The sequence below is a fragment of the Mus caroli genome, unplaced genomic scaffold, assembly GCF_978045245.1.
Source record: "Mus caroli unplaced genomic scaffold, Mus_caroli_1 scaffold_2, whole genome shotgun sequence".
Classification (NCBI taxonomy): domain Eukaryota; kingdom Metazoa; phylum Chordata; class Mammalia; order Rodentia; family Muridae; genus Mus; species Mus caroli.
In genome coordinates, this window is record NW_028227257.1 from 60,963,902 (window position 1) to 60,983,199 (window position 19,298).

Here is a 19,298-nt window from a genome sequence, read left to right on the forward strand (position 1 = left end):
TCTGTCTTGTTTATAAAGGGCCTGAGACTCATATGCCTCCTACACCCTCAGTTACTCTCTCTTTCCCTGTGGCAGCCAGATTTCCTGATACCTACTTGCCCCCTGACTCCAGGGCCCTGCCCTGTGCCTCCTCACCAGTCTTCCTGCAGCCAACAATTTGACCAGGCAGCCAGTGCTTCTTCTTCTTCTTTTTTTTTTTTTTTTTTTTTTTTTTGGTTTTTTCGAGACAGGGTTTCTCTGTATAGCCTTGGCTGTCCTGGAACTCACTTTGTAGACCAGGCTGGCCTCGAACTCAGAAATCCGCCTGCCTCTGCCTCCCAGGTGCTGGGATTAAAGGCGTGCGCCACCACGCCCGGCTCAGTGCTTCTTCTTATGCCCATCCCTTTGCTGCTCACAGTCTGCCAGGGCCCTCCGCTGACTTGAGAGAAATGTGCAGCCAAGCCTGACATAGCTCACCCCGCTGGCCAGCGTATGGGCTACCACCTGTTTGGCCCCAAGTTACCTCTGGGTGCTAGCCCATCTGACCTGGTCTCCCCTGAGGCACACAGTGTTCCGTGAATCACTGTCCCCAGAGGTCCCTTTTGGAGCTCCTTCACCCAGACAGCCTTTTCTGGATGAGGGAGCTCATACAGACGTACATGCAGGCAAAATGCCAATGCACATTAAAATAAATACATTATTTTTTTTAAAAGGTAAGAGGTCTGAGATTGTGGTGCAGTGGTAGGCACTTGTCTAGTATGAACTAGAGCCATAAGGGCCTAGGTTCAACCTCTACTGCCACAACCAAAGCAACAAACAGAATGATGTTCCATGTTTGTTGTCAAGCACTTTCCCACCTTATCTTGCTGCCTTCCAATTCAGAGCAGAACTGGATCCTGATTTGCCCCAGGATGCCCAGGGCATGGCTGCCAAGGGCTCCTTGACACCAAATGCTCCTGTTGTGTTGTCCTGACCAGGTTCCCAGAAGAGCATGGCTATCGTCCACATTTTCCCCATTAACAGCCAAGACACGAGGCCGTCAAAACACAGGCAACACAACGCAGCATGGCACTCTTCCCAGACACACTGCCTGCCCAGCTGGTCAGAGGTGACCCTGGTGGAGACATCCAGACCCATTGGGGCATTGCCCACAAAAGCAGGGGCAATATGTATCACCCAACCTGTCCCATCCACCATTCATAGACAGCATCCTCTAAAGAGACAGCTTAGAGCAATTCTGAGAGCTTCCTTCCCTAGCACTGAGCAGTAGGGGAGGGGCTAGCCTGGACTCAGACTGTCCTCTGTTAAGGTAATCAGCTAGGAGTGGCTCTAGGGGTCCATTCACTCCCTATGGAGAAACTCCTGGACAGGCTGAGAGCTGGGAGTGGTGATGTGTCCCCAGGAGCCAGGGTATGAGAAGCAACATCCCCCGCCCCCCAGGAACCAGGGTATGAGAAGCAACATCTAGGGACACGTAGGGGTAAACAAGGAGCAGAGGGAAAGGGGCCACTGTGGGTGACCTGATAGATCAGATCAGAAGGGCCAGCCAACACTATATCCCCATGACACTCTGGGAGTAAAGGGAACATCAATTCCAGGCCATGGGACCCTTTGATTGGCATTGCCTTAGAAGTCATCATTGTCTTATCCCAACCCAAGTGCTCCCTCAGTAAGAGGTGATCTAAACTAAACTGGCTTTCAGACAAAGACAGTGGCTGGCCCTAAAGATGGAGGTTAAGTCTAACCTGAGCTCCAAGCAAACCAGTCTTCTTGGGACAGCTCGGGGGGACTGAGGCACAGGATTCCAGAGCAGGGGCAAGCTTGTGGCTCACAGGTTTGTGGATGGAGCTCTGGGCATTATTTGTGTATTGTAGACCCTAGAATGTGCCCACAGCAGGAGTGGATCCTGCCCTCATGCCTCGGTACTGAAGAAGGCGGAGGAGAGAAAAGAGGTTTTCCCTTCTTGGGAGCCTTTCCAAGGTTTAGCCCTCACTCACCCAAGCCCTGTACAGAGACAAACCATATTCTGGCAGAGGTAATGAAAGATAGTTTATGGGTAACAGTATGGGTCAACTGAGAATGGACAAGGACTGTAGTGTTTTCCAGGAACAGACCAATGGGTCTAGAGGAAGTGATCCAGACAAACAAGCAGACAGACAAAAGGATAAGGAAATGAAAACAGAGGGATGGGAGAGAGGCCCAGTCCCCGGAGCTGTGTCTGTGCATAGGATCTGGCTCTGTCCCGGGCCCCGTCAATGAAGAGGGATGCTGGCCCTTGGCCCTTGAAGATCTTCTTTGCCTCCTTCTCTGCTGTCCCTCATCCAGAAGGCCCAGAACATGGACAGGTGATACTACCACAGTTGGGGTAGTCTGGGTGGACAGAGGAGCAAGGATCTCAGAGGATCCCTGGGGCTGTGGAGGCCTGGGTGGTGTGGAATTAGCAGCAGCAATGGGGGGATTCTGGTTACGTACCAGAGGACTAGGGCAGAGCCACCGCACAGCAGGGCCCACATCCAGGGCAGGTCCCCCACCTGCCCTGCCCGCCACACCAACATGGTGCAATAAATAAAGGTTCAAGTAATAAGTCAGGGTCAAGGAAGGAAGAGCTGGAGGCTAGCAGACAGGCGGGGCCACTGGCCACCCACCATGCCTTCTCAACTCTCTCTTGCTCCATCAAGTCTATCTCAAGTACTGCATGCTGATGTCCACCAGAACCCACTCAGACACTTCTTGCAGGAGCTTGGCTCCTCAGGTCAGTGCCAGAGGCTGCTCAGGGAGGTAAGAGCAGGGTAGCAGGGTTCCTACGGCGTCCACAATGGCTTCCAGGTGCTCATCTTGTGCCTGAGGCCCACAGAGCTGCATGAAGTCTGCCAAACGCAATAAGTACTCCAGGTTGTGACCAGAGAAGCCTCGGCAAGCAAGGATCTGTGTGGCAATGACCTCTTCAGGAGCAGGGCCCAGGTAGCCAGGGTTCTGTGGGGTGGCCACATAGGCCAGTGCTGTGAGGGGTTGGTCAGGGGTGTCTTGAGGATAAAAGGTGACTTCCTTAGTGTCATAGCCACCAAGCACGGCTTCCCTCACATTCAGGTACTTCAGGGCCTCGTTCACCTGCTCCCCTCGAACTTGGTATGCCACACCCCAAGTGCAGCCCTAGGGAAAAAACAGAGACACCTCCAGTCAGTCACAGAGCTTGATGCTGGTCCTGTGTTCATTCTAGAATGTTCCCCTAGACACATTTCCACACCTATGTTTTATCAAAGAGGTGGAGGGAGTGGGGAGACGTCTCAAGGGATAGAGGTAGTTGCTACCATGCCTGATGTTCAGATAACCTAAGTCCAATCCCTGGGACATGCATGGTCGGAGGAAAGAATCGACTTCCACCTTGCCCTCTTGCTTCCACATCTGACCTACAGCGTGAGCATGCGTGCATGTACAAATAGATGTAATTTTGGAATTTTATGTGTATGGGCTTGTGTGCCTGGCGACCTGCTGATCTTGGTGGTCAGAAGAGTCTGAGTCCCTGGAACTGGAGCTACAGATTGCGAGTTACTGTGTGGGTGCTGGGTATCAAACCCAGGCCCTTTGGGAAAGCTGAAGGTGCTTCTGACTCCTGAGCCATTTCTCCATGAAGCTTTAAAAAAAACCTAACGTGTCTGGCTGGCTGCTGAGCCACCCAGAAGCAATACCCTTCACCCTATTTCCCTTGAGTTTTGCTTATTCTGAGACGTCTCATAGAGTACAGGGTGTCTGACCCTCGATTCACTATGTAACCAAGAATAACTCTGAACTCACAGAAATCCATCTTAATAAGACCCTCCCTCAAGTGATTCTCCAAGAAGCATGGAGTAAGCTAGCTACACTTCCACTCTCCCCACACAAGAGCTCTGATCCTCTGCACCCTGATACATCAGACCCCAGGATTCTCGACTGCACACTTACCTCACGGTCTTCAAGGAGGGTCACCACTCGGCCAGGCTAGACAGGGAAGAAAGATTTTGAAAAAGACAAATTAGATATTAGCACTTCCAAAAGGACTAGGAATGAACCTTATTGACATGGGGGGCTTGCCTGTCATGCACAAGACCTTAGATTCAATCTCCAGCAACACACACACACCTTTAACACCTTTCCTGTTGTGACTTGAACCTGTGGTCCCAGCACTTCAGCACCAGAGAGGGAGATTTGTCACAAGTTTGAGGCCACATAGCAAGAAATAGGTAAGATGGAGGGGGAGGGGGGAAAGAGGGGGGAAGAGGAAGAGGAGGAGGAGGAGGAAGAGAAGAGGAAGAGGAGGAAGAGGAAGAGGGAAAGGAAGAAGAGGAAGAGGGAGGAGGAAGAGGAAGAAATCTCTCTGTCCAAGCCAAGAGTGCCAGCCCAAGCCCCAAGCCTGGGAGAGGACCTTTCATCGAGTGACAGGGAGTGATGGGCAGATGTGGAAGAGACAAACAACCAACGGCCCAGATTAGTAACCAGCACAAGAATCCACAGGTGCAATCACCAACCTGATTTCCAGGCACACAAATTTAAACCACAAACCAGGTTTACAAATTTCTCTTAGTTAGCCCAGGGTCCCTGCCACTCCAGGACACGGGTGCCCACTCTCCTGCCAACCCCACTCCACTCCTCTGGGCACAGAAGGATGCTCACCATCTTGTCGCTGCCCCTATGGAAGGTGTCTCCCTGCCAGAACCGTCGGCTATAGCCACGTACGAAGCCCACACGGCTGTCACTATAGGCAAAGTCCGGCTTCCACACTAGGGAGCCGTACCCGAAAATCCACAGGGCTTGGGGGTCGCCATCCCCCCAGGAAGGCTGCGCGGATGATGGTGCAGGGGACAGTGAAGGAGGCGGAGTGCTCTGGGATGCGGACTCCTGCTTCATGGTGCCGGGCGCAGGGACGGACCCGGGCGGCCTCCGAGACTGGTCTCCGGCACGGGCACGGAAGGACCGACGGACGCGTACACCTGGCCTGGCACCGATCGGTCGTTCCAGCTGAGTGGTGCCTCCAGAGGCGCTCTTTAAACCCTCCGGCCAGGAAGGCCCTCCGACTGCCTCCAGCTGTCCCGATGATTGGGGCGGGGCAAATCTCTTTCTGGCCAATCACCTTTGGATTTTGCTTCTCGGTTAACCGCGCCGCCCTCCGAGTGGGTACCAGAACAGCCCGCCCCAGGGCCAACGCGCGTGCTGATTGGTTCGGCTCCTCCTCCCGTGGCAGACCTGGCAGGAGTGATGCAACGGCAGGGAAGGTTTCCCCAGAACTGGCATGCAGCAAGGGCGAGTCAGATTGCGTCAGGCTGCGGGCACCGGGAACGGGCCTTGGAACGGGCGCGGGCACCCGCCGTCTCCCGGGAAGGCCCTCTCAGTGTTCTAAACGGTGTCATCCCTGCAGTCCAGCCGATGCACCTGGCAGAATCATTGCCGCCCAAAGCAGTGGCCAGTGCAGGGCACGACCAGAAGGAATGCTTTGGGCGGCACGAATTCTTGCCTTTGGGGCCCCGCCTAAAAGCACGCACTGCAGAGAAGCTGTTTTGGACACCCTCCGCATTCCACTCTGGTGCCTCATGCTGTTGCCCACGTGAACGGCTGGAGAAACTGAGTCACGGGGTGGTAAGGGGTTTTGCAAAGGCTGCAGTTGAGTCAGGCTGGTTGGCACAAGCATGCAGGCCTCACGTGACAGCTACGCCCGGGCCAAATGTGAGACCCCTGAGTTCAGGCGGGTTAGAAGAAAAGTCAGAACTAAACAGCCTTGGGCAGAGCAGTCACGTTGAGGATGACTGCTAGTACCTGTGGTAGAAAGCCACAAAGAGAAGAATGCCAGGCCACTTTCACCCCATGGCTACGGGTTTCGTTCTCTCTAGCTTGAGATCTTGCAGCAGTGGGCAATTTACGCAGGCACCAAAGTTTGGAGGAACCTTGGTTAAGGACAGCACAGAGGACTAAGGGCAGCTGTAGCCTTGTCCCATAGCTTCTTGCCAGGCAGTGGGTATGGGCCCTGGCACTGACGTGGGCAACCAGGCACCAGCCATCTCCTTGGAAGTCCCTCTCTGTCTGAACCCTGCAAGAGTCACCATTGGGCCGGGTAGTGGTGGCACACGCCTTTAATCCCAGCACCTGGGAGGCAGAGACAGGTAGGTGGATTTCTGAGTTCGAGGCCAGCCTGGTCTATAGAGTGAGTTCCAGGACAGCCAGGGCTACACAGAGAAACCCAGTCTCAAAAAATCGGGAAAAAAACCAGTCACCATTGGTAGGTCTCAGGATCTGTCTCCCCAAGAGCTCACCCTCTCTGGTGGGGCCAGTGCCACCCCAAACTGCAGGATGGAGGGGAGGTCGAGTTCGGCTTCCTAGGCAGCAGCAAGAGGCAGCCTCTCTGGGCATCTCTCATTGGGAAAGGGAAACAAAGAGCAGAAGGCCTTTCACTAGCATGAACAAACAAGAGTGAGCTCCCTGGAAGTGGAAACTCAGTGAGTCTCCTTATTTAACTCAAAAATTGTATGCACAAGGTAGATCCATCCCAAAAGTGTACACGATCGCCTCTCTCTCTCTCTCTCTCTCTCTCTCTCTCTCTCTCTCTCTCTCTCTCTCTCTCTCTCATCCACTATCCTCTAGTTGGACTGACCTGGGATTACTCTACATGCCTGGAATTCACAGAGAAACTATCAAGCCTAGCATTCAGGAGGCCGAGGATAGAGACCTGGAGATTCAGGCCAGCATGGGCTACAAAGCAAAACCATGTCTCTAAATGAATAAATGTATGGATGAACAGAGTGGAAGGAAATGCTCTTAAAAGTTGGAGGAACTTGTATTTGTTTCTGTTGACGGGACTAGAACGAAAGTCCGCAGAGTCCTGGAACTCATTCTGTAGACTAGGCTGGCCTCGAACTCAGAAATCTGCTTGCCTCTGCCTCCCAAGTGCTGGGATTAAAGGCGTGTGCCACCACGCCCAGCACATACTACTTTTCTGAATGGAAAATTGTTGAGAAAAATGGTGGTATCTGGTAATTTTCCTGCTTGCCACCACTGTGCATGTTTATTCTCCCCTTTCTTTCCTTTCCGCTCTGCAAGTCCCTCTTAGTACTGCCTTTCGGCCTGGTCTTACAAAGAATATTCCCTGAGAATCTTCCCTCATGCCTCAGGTGGGAGATGGAAAACTGATGCTCCCTTGAAGATACGAATCAGTAGGGGAAAAAAAAAACCCTGTGACCCCCTCTTTCCACTCCAGGGAATTCTTCAAAATATGAACAGAAGCCATGTGCCTGAAATTTTAATGTTTGTTATTTATGTCAGCAAAAGCAAAGGAGGAAATCCTTAAATACCTAAACACTGAGTAAGGTGCCAGTCCACATGATACAGAGTTGCACAAAGAAGCACAGAGAAAACAAGTTTCCAGGCATATATGATAACAAAGTTGCTACACTTAACTAAATCTGTGAAGCTATTAGACACAGTTCTATATAGCTGTGCTTACTGGCATTGAAACACTAGCTATGGTGTATAATTACATGAAAAGCAGGTTGTAAAATAACCTAATATAATTTTTCAACTTAAAAAAAAAAGTCAGAGATGGAACTGAGTGGCTGAGTATTTGCCTAGCGTGCGTGAAGCCTCGGCCTCCTTCTCAGCTCTCAGAAAAGCAGCAGAGTATGCATGTGCGCTTACGTGCCTGGAAGAATCTGGAAAAGCTCATTAGAATGCTCAGAGTGAGCACCTGCGAGTCTTTACATGGCCTGGGGACAGAATGGCAGGAAAGTTGGACTTTGTTGTTTTATATTCTGGTTGGGATTTTAAAAAGAAAAGATAAGATATTTTTAAAGGAACCTTAGATCTTCTGCCAAGGGTGATTGCCCACATCTGTAATCCCAGCACAGGGGAAAGCTGAGGCAGGAGGATCGTGGGTTTAGGGTCAGCCTGGGCTATATAGTGAGATTCTGTCTCAAAACAACAAGGCTCTTTTTCCTTCATTTAAAATCAGTATGTATTAGGAAGACATTCTAGTAAAAATGCCGATGACTGCACAGTAAACCAAAAATGCAAGCTACAGACAGTCAAGCGAGCAATGGTAAAAACAACCAAAATCAACAGACAGGGTATGGTGGCTCAGGACCGGGAAACCCAGCACTGTGGAAGCTGAGACAGGAGGCTTGCTACAAGTAGGAGGCTAGTCTTGGCTACATAGTGAGTTCCAAGTGAGCCTACTCTACTGTGTGAAATCCCTTCGCAACAAACAAGTTGTGGGCGTTAAGAAATGTTTAATGGGATGATTGATCTTTGCAATATTTACCTATTTCATGTGTATGTGGGTAGGTATATGCACTCAGCCATGGGTGACGGGCACAGGGCAACTTTTGGGAGTCCCAGAGATCCAATTTAGGTCATCAAGCTTGTGGCAGGGCCTTTTACCCACTAGTCCAGTTCACCACTCCTGAAATGTCATTTTTGTTTGTTTTTGTCTGTTGGAATGTAGCTGACGATGACCTTAAACTTCCCATCTTCCTTCTTCTACACCTTTAATGCTGAGTTGCAGCTGTGTATCAGCAACTCTGATTTGTGCAATTCTGGGATGAGAGCCGGGGTTTGTGTATGCTGGGCTAGCATGCTAGCAACTGAGCTATGTCTCCAATCAGAATTTTCTTTTTTTTAATTTTTTGAGGCAGAGTCTCACTATATAGCTCTGGGTAGCCTAGAACTCCCTAAGTAGGCCTCACTGACCTCGAACTTGAAGAGCTCTGCCTGCCTCTGCCTCCCAAGTACTGGAATGCCATCCTGAAACGTAAATTTTAAATAATAACAAAAAAGTTACTTTCAAATCTTAATGCTTGGCTGGGCAGTGGTGGCACACACCTTTAGTCCCAGCACTCGGGAGGCAGAGGAAGGCAGATTTCTGAGTTTGAGGCCAGCCTGGTCTACAAAGTGAGTTCCAGGACAGCCAGAGCTATACAGAGAAACCCTGTCTCGAAAAACCAAAAACCAAAATCAAACAAAAACAAAAACAAAAAATCTTAGTGCTTTCCTGGTGAGTAAGTAGCAAACACCAAAAGAGATACAAAACTATCCAAAAATAGTTAAATGTTCAAGGAAATTGTGCTCAATTCACATGGCAGAGATGTGTAGCGAGAATCTTAGTAGCCCTTTCTTTTAAAAACACAGAAATAGTGCAGGAATACGTTTTTTGTTAGTCCCAGGTGTGGGGATATGGGGCTGCTTCACAGCAGGTGACTGTGACTTGCCTCCTGCTCTAGCAGAGGTATGGTTTTGCCAGCTTTAGATAGTTTTGTCAAGTGTGTGACATTTGGAATTCTGGGAACTTTTCAGAGAATGTATAAATGCTAGCATCCAGCCGGGCGTGGTGGCGCACGCCTTTAATCCCAGCACTTGGGAGGCAGAGGCAGGCAGATTTCTGAGTTCGAGGCCAGCCTGGTCTACAAAGTGAGTGCCAGGACACCCAGGGCTACACAGAGAAACCCTGTCTCGAAAAAAAAAAAAAAGGTTGGGGTCCCTATGGAAGGGGCTGGGTGACTAGTTGGTGGTTGGATTTGGTTCATGCAGAAGAGATGAGAAGAGATTAGATATCTTTTTTTTTCTTGGTTTTTCAAGACAGGGTTTCTCTGTGTAGCCTTGGCTGTCCTGGAACTCACTCTGTAGAACAGGCTGGCCTCGAACTCAGAAATCTGCCTGCCTCTGCCTCCCAAATGCTGGGATTAAAGGCGTGTGCCACCACGCCCGGCAAAATTAGATATCTTGACAGCAAAGATCAAACTTGCCCCAAGGAACTCAATGCCCCTTAGGAGGAAGGAGTCCAAGGCTAATGTTATCCCCTTTCCCCTCTATCCCATTTCTCTCTCTTACTAATGCTAGGGAGGTTGAAAAGTTGGTGGAAAAGGGTAGAGAAGGATGGAAGAAATAAAAACCCACAAAGTACCCAGAAGTCCAAACATACACATATAAGCACACATTTACAGAAAAACTTAAACATCCAACCATAGGTGGTAACATCAAATACATACAGCCCATTAAATCTGTGAATCCACTGGGAATAATTCTCCGTGTCTGTACTAGCATGGAAATTCCACTATAATGTATAATTAAATGAAAAAGCACGCGTGTCTGGATCCCCTGGGGAACGCCTCCATGATGTTCTTCTTCAGGTTTCTTCCTTCCCAACCAAAGATCCAGAAACTGATGTTATACAGACAGAGGAAGACACTCAGTCTCTGCTCCCACAACCCCTTGGGTCATATCTGTTTGTCCATCCTCTGTACATCCTGTTTACATACCAGAAACAATAATTCATTGACTATTTTTCCATGTACCAGACAGTTTGCTAAACATTTTTGCATCCATTCTAATTATACATTTCTCCTGGGAGGCAGATGCAGGTGGGTCTCTGGAACTTTGAGGCTAGCCTGGTCTACATAGGGAATTTTAGGCCAGCCAGAGCTACACAGTGAGACTTTGTCTCAAAATAAATAAAAATAATTATAAACTTCTTCACTCTACTGAAAGGTAAATATAATTTCACAGATGAGCACACAGGAAAGTCAGAAATACAACTCACAGGGGCATAGCTAGCTGTAGTTACAGATCCTGAGTCTACACAGGCTGCCTAGCTCCATGCCTCCTTACTGTGTCTTGGTATCCTTATTTCCATCAAAGTGAGAGCTCCCCAAAATGTATTCATCTTTGAAGGCCCAGGGGAGTCAATACAATAATGATATGCAGAAGCTCATCCACAGACTTAGTGAGGACAGTGAAAGAAAAGAGGGAGGGGGGAAAGGGAGGGATGAAGGGAAAGAGGAGGGAGGGGAGGAGGGAGGGGAGGGGGGAGGAAAGAAGGAGAGAAGGAGGAGGGAGGGAGGAGGAAGAGAGGGAGGAGGTGGCAGAGAGGAGGAGGCAGGGAGGAGGAGGGAGGGGGGAGGAAAGGAGGAGAAAGAGAGGAGGGAGGGAGGAGGAAGAGAGGGAGGAGGTGGCAAAGAGGAGGAGGCAGGGAGGAGGAGGGAGGGAGGAGGGGGAGGAAAGGAGGCGAGAGGGAGGAGGGAGGGAGAAGGAAGGGAAGGAGGGGGATCAAGTACTGGCTCTTACCTTGAAAAGGCCAGGGTAATATCTCACTCAACTCAAGTTCAGCACTAGTTGGCTAAGGGGCTCTCCAACACCTTCCTGTTGTCACCGTTGCCCAGTCCCAATCCTTGCTTCTGTTTGTCAGAATTCTCTCTCAGGAAGTAAACCACTTATGCAGCCAACGTCTCAGCTTTCCTTCTAGGGTCCCTCCAGGAGGGCTGCTGATGTCATGCCCACAGAGGCACCAGCTCCGTGGAAGTGATGATGGCCCAAGCACTACCTCTGCAGTCACGTGTCTTGCACATGACGTGCACCTGGTGGCTTCCTCTTTTGGATCTTCCCAAATTAACCTTTCCTTATTGTTCTCTTAAAAGCAGGCACTTCCCATTTCCTTGTGATCTGTTTTTACTCACTTCCCATTCCAGACACTTGGATCAACAACCACTGCTCGAAAGCATGGTTATCTGAGACCAGAGAAGCATTTGTTTTGGGAGATAAAGAACTGCATAAATTAATCACGCTTAAGGGTGAGGTTACCTTATAAAACTGCTGATTTCAGTAGCACGCCAGCCTACCCAGACACAGGCTCTGAGTTCAGACTTGAGTCCCACTCCAGCATGTATAAGTGGAGCCACCCTAACCATGTTGTGTTTAGTCACCTCTGTCCTTAACCATGAAATAATAGGAATGGCATTCACCTGAGGGCTGAAGCTCTCTAACCAATGTCTGATGCATGGCTGACTAATTATTTTCGTTTAAGATTTACCACTTTCCATTGTATACATGGCAGAGTCACAAGCCATCCCTCTGTTGACTCTGAAGAACCGAGTGGCTTAGGTAGAAATATGATCACGCTAAATACTTAGATTCAGTGGAGGCAAATTCTAGCCTTCTTATTCTCTTTTCTTACCAGGAAATTCACAGATTGGTCTGGACAGGGCTTCTATGTGCTAGACAAATAAATAATCTACCGCTGATCTGTATTCCTGACACTTTTTGTTTTTTGTTTTTTGTTTTTTAAGAAATTGATTTATAGAGGCAGGTGGATATTTGCAAGTTCAAAGCCAACCTGGTCTATGTAGTGAGTCCCAGGATAGCCATAAATACATAGTGAGACTCTGTCTCAAAAAGAATTATTTATTTTATGTATATGAGTGTTTTGCATGCTGGCATATGTGTGCACCATGTGTGTGTCTGGTGCGCAGAGAAGCCAGAAGGGGTATCAAACCCCGTGGAACTAAAGTTACAGATGATTCTAAGCAACAGGATTTGCTTTGGGAACTGAATTCAGGTTCTCTCCAAGAGCAGCAGGTTCTCTTGACTGCTGAGACATCTCTCCAGCCCCTGTTTTTGTTTTTGTCTGGTTTGATTGTTGTTAGTTTTGTTTGTGTGTGTGTTTGTTTGTTTTTGAGGGGTGTATGTTGTTTGTGGTGGGGTTTGGGGGGTGTTTGTTTGTTCATTTGAGACAAGGGTTCTCTGTGTAGGCCTGGAACGTGCTCTGTAGAAGAGGCTGGCCTCAAACTCAGAGGTCCACCTACCTCTGCCTCCCATGTGCTGGGATTAAAGGTATTCACCTGACTAGGGAGTTGTATTGATTATTAATTGATAAAGGCAAACCAGCCCATTGTGGGCAGTGCCATTCCCTAGACAGAGGATTCTGGTGGTAGAAAGCAGGCAGCATGGGTATGTTCATTTTTCTGTGTCCAGATTGTAGATGTAATGTTACTAGATGCTGGAGTTCCTGCCTTGACTTCCTTCAACAGTGGGCTGCAGCCTAGAACTGTAAATCAATAAACTCTTCCTCTCCTACATGGCTTTGTGTCAGAAGGAAACCAGTGCACATTTCCTCTTCTTAGATGCCTTCCTATAGTGCCTGAGAGGCCTAGACCCCTTTTGGGACAAAGCATCATGCCTCACCTGGAGACCACTCATCTCTATGGCCCCAGGATGAAGACTCATCCTTTTTAAATAGAGACTGAAATTAATCTGAGTGTATGAGCCATCAAGGGACAGAGTGGAAGGGCAAACAACTTCCCCTATTAAAATCCACTTACAATCCCTCCCTATTTCCTTTTAAAACCGGAGCACACGGCTGGAGAGCTGGTTGGTGGTTGACAGCGCTTGCCATCCCTACAGAGGATCTGAGTTTGGTTCCAGAGACCGCACTGAGAGAATCACAACTGCCTGTAATTCCAACTCCAGAGAGATTACACTATTTTTTATTGCTAAGACCAAAACACCACCTGAGACAATTTATAAAAGAAAGCATTTAAGACAAGAAAGCATTTAAACATGGCACATGTTTTTAATCCCAGCACTTGAGAGGCAGAGGCAGGAGGATCTCTGAGTTCAAGGCCAGCCTGGTCTACACAGTGAGTTCCAGGAGAACCAGGGCTGCACAAAGAAACTCTGTCTCAGAAAGCAAAACAAGACAACAAAGAAATCATTTATTGGCCTCATGACTTCAGGGGGTTGGAGTCCTTGATGGTGGACAAGGGTATGGTGGCAGAAAAGGGGAAAAGGCTGAGAGTTCACATCTTGTGCTCACATCTTCATCCACAATAGAAGCAGCTAGAGAGCGCTGGGAATGGCATGAGGCTTTTGAAACCTCAAAGCCAACCCTATCAACACACCCCTTCCAAAACAGCCACACCTCCTAATCCTTCTCAAACAGTCCCATCAATAGGGACCAAGCACTCAAACATGGAGGCCATTCTCAGCGTTACAGTGCCATCTGGTCTCTGTGGGTACTTGAACTAAGGTGTATATAAATATATATACCTTATATAAAATAAGGCCAGGTGTGGTGACTAATTTCAGCACTTGGGATGCAGAGGCAAGTGAAATCTGTGAATTCAGGACCATTCTGGTCTCCGTAGCAAATTCCAGGCCAATTACAGCAACATAGTGAAAACCTATCTCAATGCTGCTGCTACTACTACTACTACTACTACTGAATAATGAAGAAAGCCTGAGGCAGGACAGTGCTTGTATCATACCCTATCTAAAAGCAGGGCTAGTAAGAGTCCCTATAACACATCTGTTCAGGGAGAAACCTTACAGAGGATGTAGACAAGTCCAGGACCTCAGATTCACACACGAAGCTGTAATCATCTACTCTCCAGGCCCAGATCCCAAAGAACTCCAAATGGATTAATGGGTGTCCTTTTCTACATACCTCTATATCTATATTCCTAATACCTGTTTGTCCCAGACTCCCAGGTTGTTCGGCTTATCTGGCTGCCCTCCCTCGCCAACAGGGATTCAGGTACAGTACTTGTGATGGTTCGAATGGAAAATGTCCCCCATTATCTCACACACTGGAATGGTTGGCCCCCGGTTAAGGGTGCTGGTGGGGAGGTTTAGGAGTTGTGGCCTTGCTAGAAGTCTGTCATTAGGGGAACGCTTTGAGAGTTTAAAGCTTTGCATTGTTTTTCTCTGGGTGTTTAATGTTTATAGTTCAAAATGTGAGTTCTGGGTTGGCCATTCTATTTACTCCACCTGCTGCTTTTCTTTCGGAGTTTGTTGTGCTAAATCTCATAGACACTCAACCTCAGATCAGCCTCTCTATATAGATGATTATTCCCCAGGGCAGACTTTCAGATTTTAGCGCACAGGCTCCCTGGGATAATTCTGGGCTATTCAGACAAAGATATTTTTCAGCAAAATATTTAGGATTCAGGGCCCTGTCACTGGGGTTAGCTTTAAAAGAGACAAGGTTGTTGTTTTCGTTTTTGTTTTTTTGTTTTCTCTCATTTCATGACTCCTGCCTTTACCTAACACTGTTCATTCTCTGGTGGGGTCAATATGTCTTCCCTAATACATAGAACCTTTAAGGTTCAAATTTTCCTCCATCAGAAGGTTTTGTTGTTGTTGTTGTTGGGATTTTTTTGTTTTTGTTTTTCGAGACAGGGTTTCTCTGTGTAGCCCTGGCTGTCCTGGAACTCAGAAATCCACCTGCCACATGGTTTTAATCCCAGCACTCGGGAGGCAGAGGCAGGTGAATTTCTGAGTTCCAGGCCAGCCTGGTCCACAGAGTGAGTTCCAGGAGAGCCAGAGTTATATAGAGAAACCCTGTCTCAAAAAAACAAACAAACCAAAAAGAAAGAAAGAAAGAAAGAAAGAAAGAAGGAAAGAAAGAAAGAAAGGAAGGAAGGAAGGAAGGAAGGAAGAAGAAAGAAAGAAAGAAAGAAAGAAAGAAAGAAAGAAAGAAAGAAAGAAAGAAAGAAAGAAAGAAAAGAAAGAAAAGAAAAGAAAAGAAAGAAAGAAAGAAAGAAAGAAAGAAAGAAAGAAAGAAAGAAAGAAAGAAATCCGCCTGCCTCTGCTTCCCAAGTGCTGGGATTAAAGGCATATGCCCCAACTGCCCGGCTCAGAAGGCATTTCTAACTTGGGATCCTTTCTAAAATAAATACTCTTTACTATGAGATGATGCCCTAAATGTGACTAATTCACTGTGTCCCCAAGTTCTTCTGTGGATCCATACATGACAGTTGGGATATCTTTAAGAGTTTCTTCATGATTACTAGTTTCACCATATTTAAATTCCAATTAAGTATTCACACTCTCTCCCAAATCCTACAGTTTCTTGGGCCTTCAAGCCCCTAAACTCAACAACAGAGCTTTAACCAGTCTGCTAGTTGATGTAGTCCTTCAAAACTGGAAGGAAGGTGTCTTCCTTAGGGTTTTACTGCTGTGAATAAACACCATGACCAAGACAACTCTTATAAGGAAAACATTTAACTGGGGCTGGGCTACAGGTTCAGAGGTTCAGTCCATTATCATCAAGGTGGGAGCATCTAGGCACGCATGGTGTGGGAGGAGCTGAGCGTTCTACCTCTTCATCTGAAGGCCACTAAAAGACTGGATTCTAGGCAGCTAGGATGAGGGTCTTAAAGCCCACACCCACAGTGACACACTTCCAACAAGGCGACACCTTCAAGTAGTGTCACTCCCTGGGCCAAGTGTATTCAAACCACCACAGATGGGCTAGAGAAATGGCTCAGTGGTTAAGAGCACTGGCTTCTTCCACACTAGTTTGATTCCCTGAACACAGTTGACTATTCAGAGCCATCTGTGACTCTAGCCTCCGGAGATCTGACACAGTCTCCTGCCATCTGCAGGCACCAGGCCCATTGGTAGTCCACAGGCATATGTGCAGATAAAACACCCATACACATACAATCAAAACAAACAAAAAAGCAAAAGCCTTAGACTTTCTCACTTCTCAGGTGGGTGGTACTTGCAGTCTTATTAGTGAGACCTATTACTTCTGAGTAAATAATATGGACTTGGGGGTAGGGAGAAGGCAAACAACTATCAAAATCAAAATATACACTGAAAGAGTTTGTTTAGTGGCTCAAGATTCTTGGTAAGGTCAGATCCTAGAAGAAAGGGTGCTCTGGGTCTGGTCCTTCCTATCATACATGATACTGATTTCGATACGTGTTTGTTTGATCTTATGATGTGCTTATGGTCACTATTGAAATACATATTACATCCATACAACCTGAGATGGGTCTAACTTCTACCATGGGCCATTAGACAAGTCTCTTAATAGGGGCCTCAACTGACGTCAGTATTCAACATCCCTCCTCAGCCTGAAGCAGCTCCATTGATCTTTGCTCTACCTCCTCCCAAAGTCATTTAGGGTCCCCTGTTATAAGGATGGATAGAGACAGGAAACAGAGGGTAAGTTAGGTAGTTAGGGCTAGGGGAAGACTCTGATGCCACCATAGATGCTCTGTGGATCAAAGCCCCTCTCTGTTTGCAGGTATTTCATGAATCAAAGACCATGCACTTGATGACAGTTCAACAGCCATAATATTTCACGGCAGTGCTCTATTGCCAAGAAAGAAATATGTCATCTTGTGCACAAGCAGAAGGGAGGGGTCATTTAGTATACTTTTCTTCGCTCTGTAAACATTCAAAAGCACATAACCCTTGTCACCTGGGCAGTGTCCTCTCTTGAAATCTCTCCGAATTCTCTCTGCCGCTGCCTCTCTTTCTCATTATAGTTATTGTTGTATGAGTCTTAGAGACAGTCTCTCTCTCTCTCTCTCTCTCTCTCTCTCTCTCTCTCTCTCTGTGTGAGTCTCTCTCTCTCTCTCTCTCTCTCTCTCTGTGAGTCTCTCTGTGTATGTGAGTCTCTCTCTCTCTCTCTCTCTCTCTCTCTCTCTCTCTCTCTCTCTCTCTTGTGTGTGTGTGTGTGTGTGTGTATAGTCCTGGCTGTCCTGGAACTTGCTGTGTGTAGACCATTCTGGCCTAGATCTCATTCACTTTGTCCCAAGTGCCAGTTATTATGCCCTGCTTTTCTTTCTGATTAATGGTGTTCAGCTCTGGAGTACCCAGTCTTCATTTCTTGTCCTTTGTAGGACCCAATCCTTAATTCACAGCAGCTTGCATTTGAAACCACTGTAGTTCATTATTCCAAGTGGATTCAACTGGATTTAGCCCTTTTTCCTGTCCCCAAGACAAGGTCATCTTTAGCTACTTATATAGAATTTAAAGCCAGACTAATCTAAGTCCCTGTCTCAGTAATTCAGTCAGTCAGTCACCAATCAATAACTGGATGGTTAGCTTCTCCAGATTAGTTAGTGTCTTCAGATAAGCAACTATGCTCTGCCATCAGTGTCTGGCCTATATTTAATATAGGAATTGAAAGAGTGTTGAGGAAATGGGTGTCCCAGAACACTTGGCAGTGAGGGATGGTACTGGAAGGAGGTTTAGTTTTAGCCATAAACTCAAACCCTTTCCAACCTGCTCTCTTCCACCCAGGTGGAAAAAATGACCACCTGCTAGTGGTGGCCAAAAGATGATGGGGGATTTCGCAGAGTTGGCTTTAGCAGATGAAGAGGCCTTGCTTTCTGAACACCAGGACAATATTTGGAGGAAAGCATCGCCAATTACTCCCTGAGCTTAGCGGTACAGAACCAGAACCGAGCTCTGTGGGATACAGACACAAGGTGATTTAGGATTCCTGGACTGGTCCCCAGCTTTGGTCCGGGGCGGTCCCATGAGCCTCCAGACGGACAAGCGCGCAGCGCCCTCTAGTGTCTGGCGATTGCTCTGCCATCCCGCCGCGACACCCGCCCGAGGCTCCCGCTTCCCGCGGCTACGGCCCCGCGCGGGTTCCCGGGCCAGGGGCGGGACTCGGAGGAGGCAGGAGGCTGGACCCAGTGGGAGTGTCCCCGAGAAACTCGCGGCCTTCGGCGGCTTCCCGGCCCGGGAAGTAAGCCGGGGTCGGCGACCACAAACAGGAAGTCAGGCTGTAACAAAGAGCAGAGGGCGGGGAGCCGCAGCGCTCTCGGGCGCCCGGCAGTGGCTGCAGGTGGAGAGCTGACCCCGGCGGGCGGGCGACGCACCTGCCTCTTCCTCTGCCCAACCCAGTCCAGCCACCCTGGGAGGCGTGGGGTCGTGGGCGCGGCCCCTGGGGAAAGACCTCTGGGGTCTCCCAGGAGCATCCCCTCCCCGGGAAGGGACAGTCACAGTTCCCTGAATGAATCACTTCCATCTCCTTCCCGGAATGCAGCAGGTCACACGGGGGCGGAGGGTTGGGCCCACAGATGGTGCAGACCCACGTGGAGATAACATAGGGAAGGGAGGAGGGAGCCAAAGGAGGGCCCTGTAGGGTCCCTGGCAGAGGTGAAACACTGTACACCTTGCTTGAGTCTAGTGGCCTCAGCTAGCCTGAGTCAAAGCAGGTTGGAACCGTTGTACACTCATTTGCCCCCCAGTTGAGATCCAACTGTGCCAGGGCTAGCCAAGAGAGGCATGACTGCAGCCCCTCCCAACCCAGAGGACAAGGATCTCCAGGTGGTCACCAGCCAACAAGCTCTGGAAAAGCAGCTGTCCTCAGGCCCGAAGGTCACCAGGAGGTCAGACTAATTCTTTAGACAGGACTGTAACTCCAAGTTACTGAGGAACTGCTAAACTTTAATTCTATTATAAAATATTCAAAGAAGAGCATTTGCCAGGCTCTTGAGACGCTTTACAATGCTTCTAGAGTTATAATCTAATATTGTTTGAATGCCAAGTCTCCTGGACTCTTGGAGTGATCAAGAGACCATTAAGTACCCCTCCCTACCTCTGTGATGGGGATGTGTGGCCTCTCAAGGAGAGACCTTCGGGAATTTCTGGGGAAAAAAAATATATGTATATTTTTTGTTCACACTCCAGGTAAGAACTGGGCCCACATCTGAGTTGCTGGGAAGAGGGCGTGGCGTGGGCGCAGGTTGGAGCCCCCACAAGCATTCCACACTAAGTCCCTT

The 19,298-nt window shown here is 48.5% G+C and overlaps 1 protein-coding gene across 1 annotated transcript; it reads right to left on the minus strand.

Moving 5' to 3' along the window:
• Positions 1–2,003: 2,003 nt before the first annotated feature.
• Positions 2,004–5,106, minus strand: Chac1 (ChaC glutathione specific gamma-glutamylcyclotransferase 1). Its single transcript, XM_021156934.2, has 3 exons — positions 4,627–5,106; positions 3,919–3,954; positions 2,004–3,129 (listed from the first exon to the last, which is right to left on the minus strand). The coding sequence occupies exons 1-3, from the start codon at positions 4,858–4,860 to the stop codon at positions 2,728–2,730; spliced, it is 672 nt and encodes a 223-aa protein (XP_021012593.1). The 5' UTR covers positions 4,861–5,106; the 3' UTR covers positions 2,004–2,727.
• Positions 5,107–19,298: the final 14,192 nt, after the last annotated feature.

What these genes read in the sequence shown, in the direction of transcription:
- Chac1 (XM_021156934.2), bottom strand. Translation starts at nt 4,860, where the DNA reads ATGAAGCAGGAGTCCGCATCCCAGAGCACTCCGCCTCCTTCACTGTCC. An exon ending in ATAGGGGCAGCGACAAGATG is followed by an intron (nt 3,955 to 4,626) that starts GTGAGCATCCTT and finishes TTCCCTGTCTAG; the next exon opens with CCTGGCCGAGTGGTGACCCT. An exon ending in CCCTCCTTGAAGACCGTGAG is followed by an intron (nt 3,130 to 3,918) that starts GTAAGTGTGCAG and finishes TTTTTTCCCTAG; the next exon opens with GGCTGCACTTGGGGTGTGGC.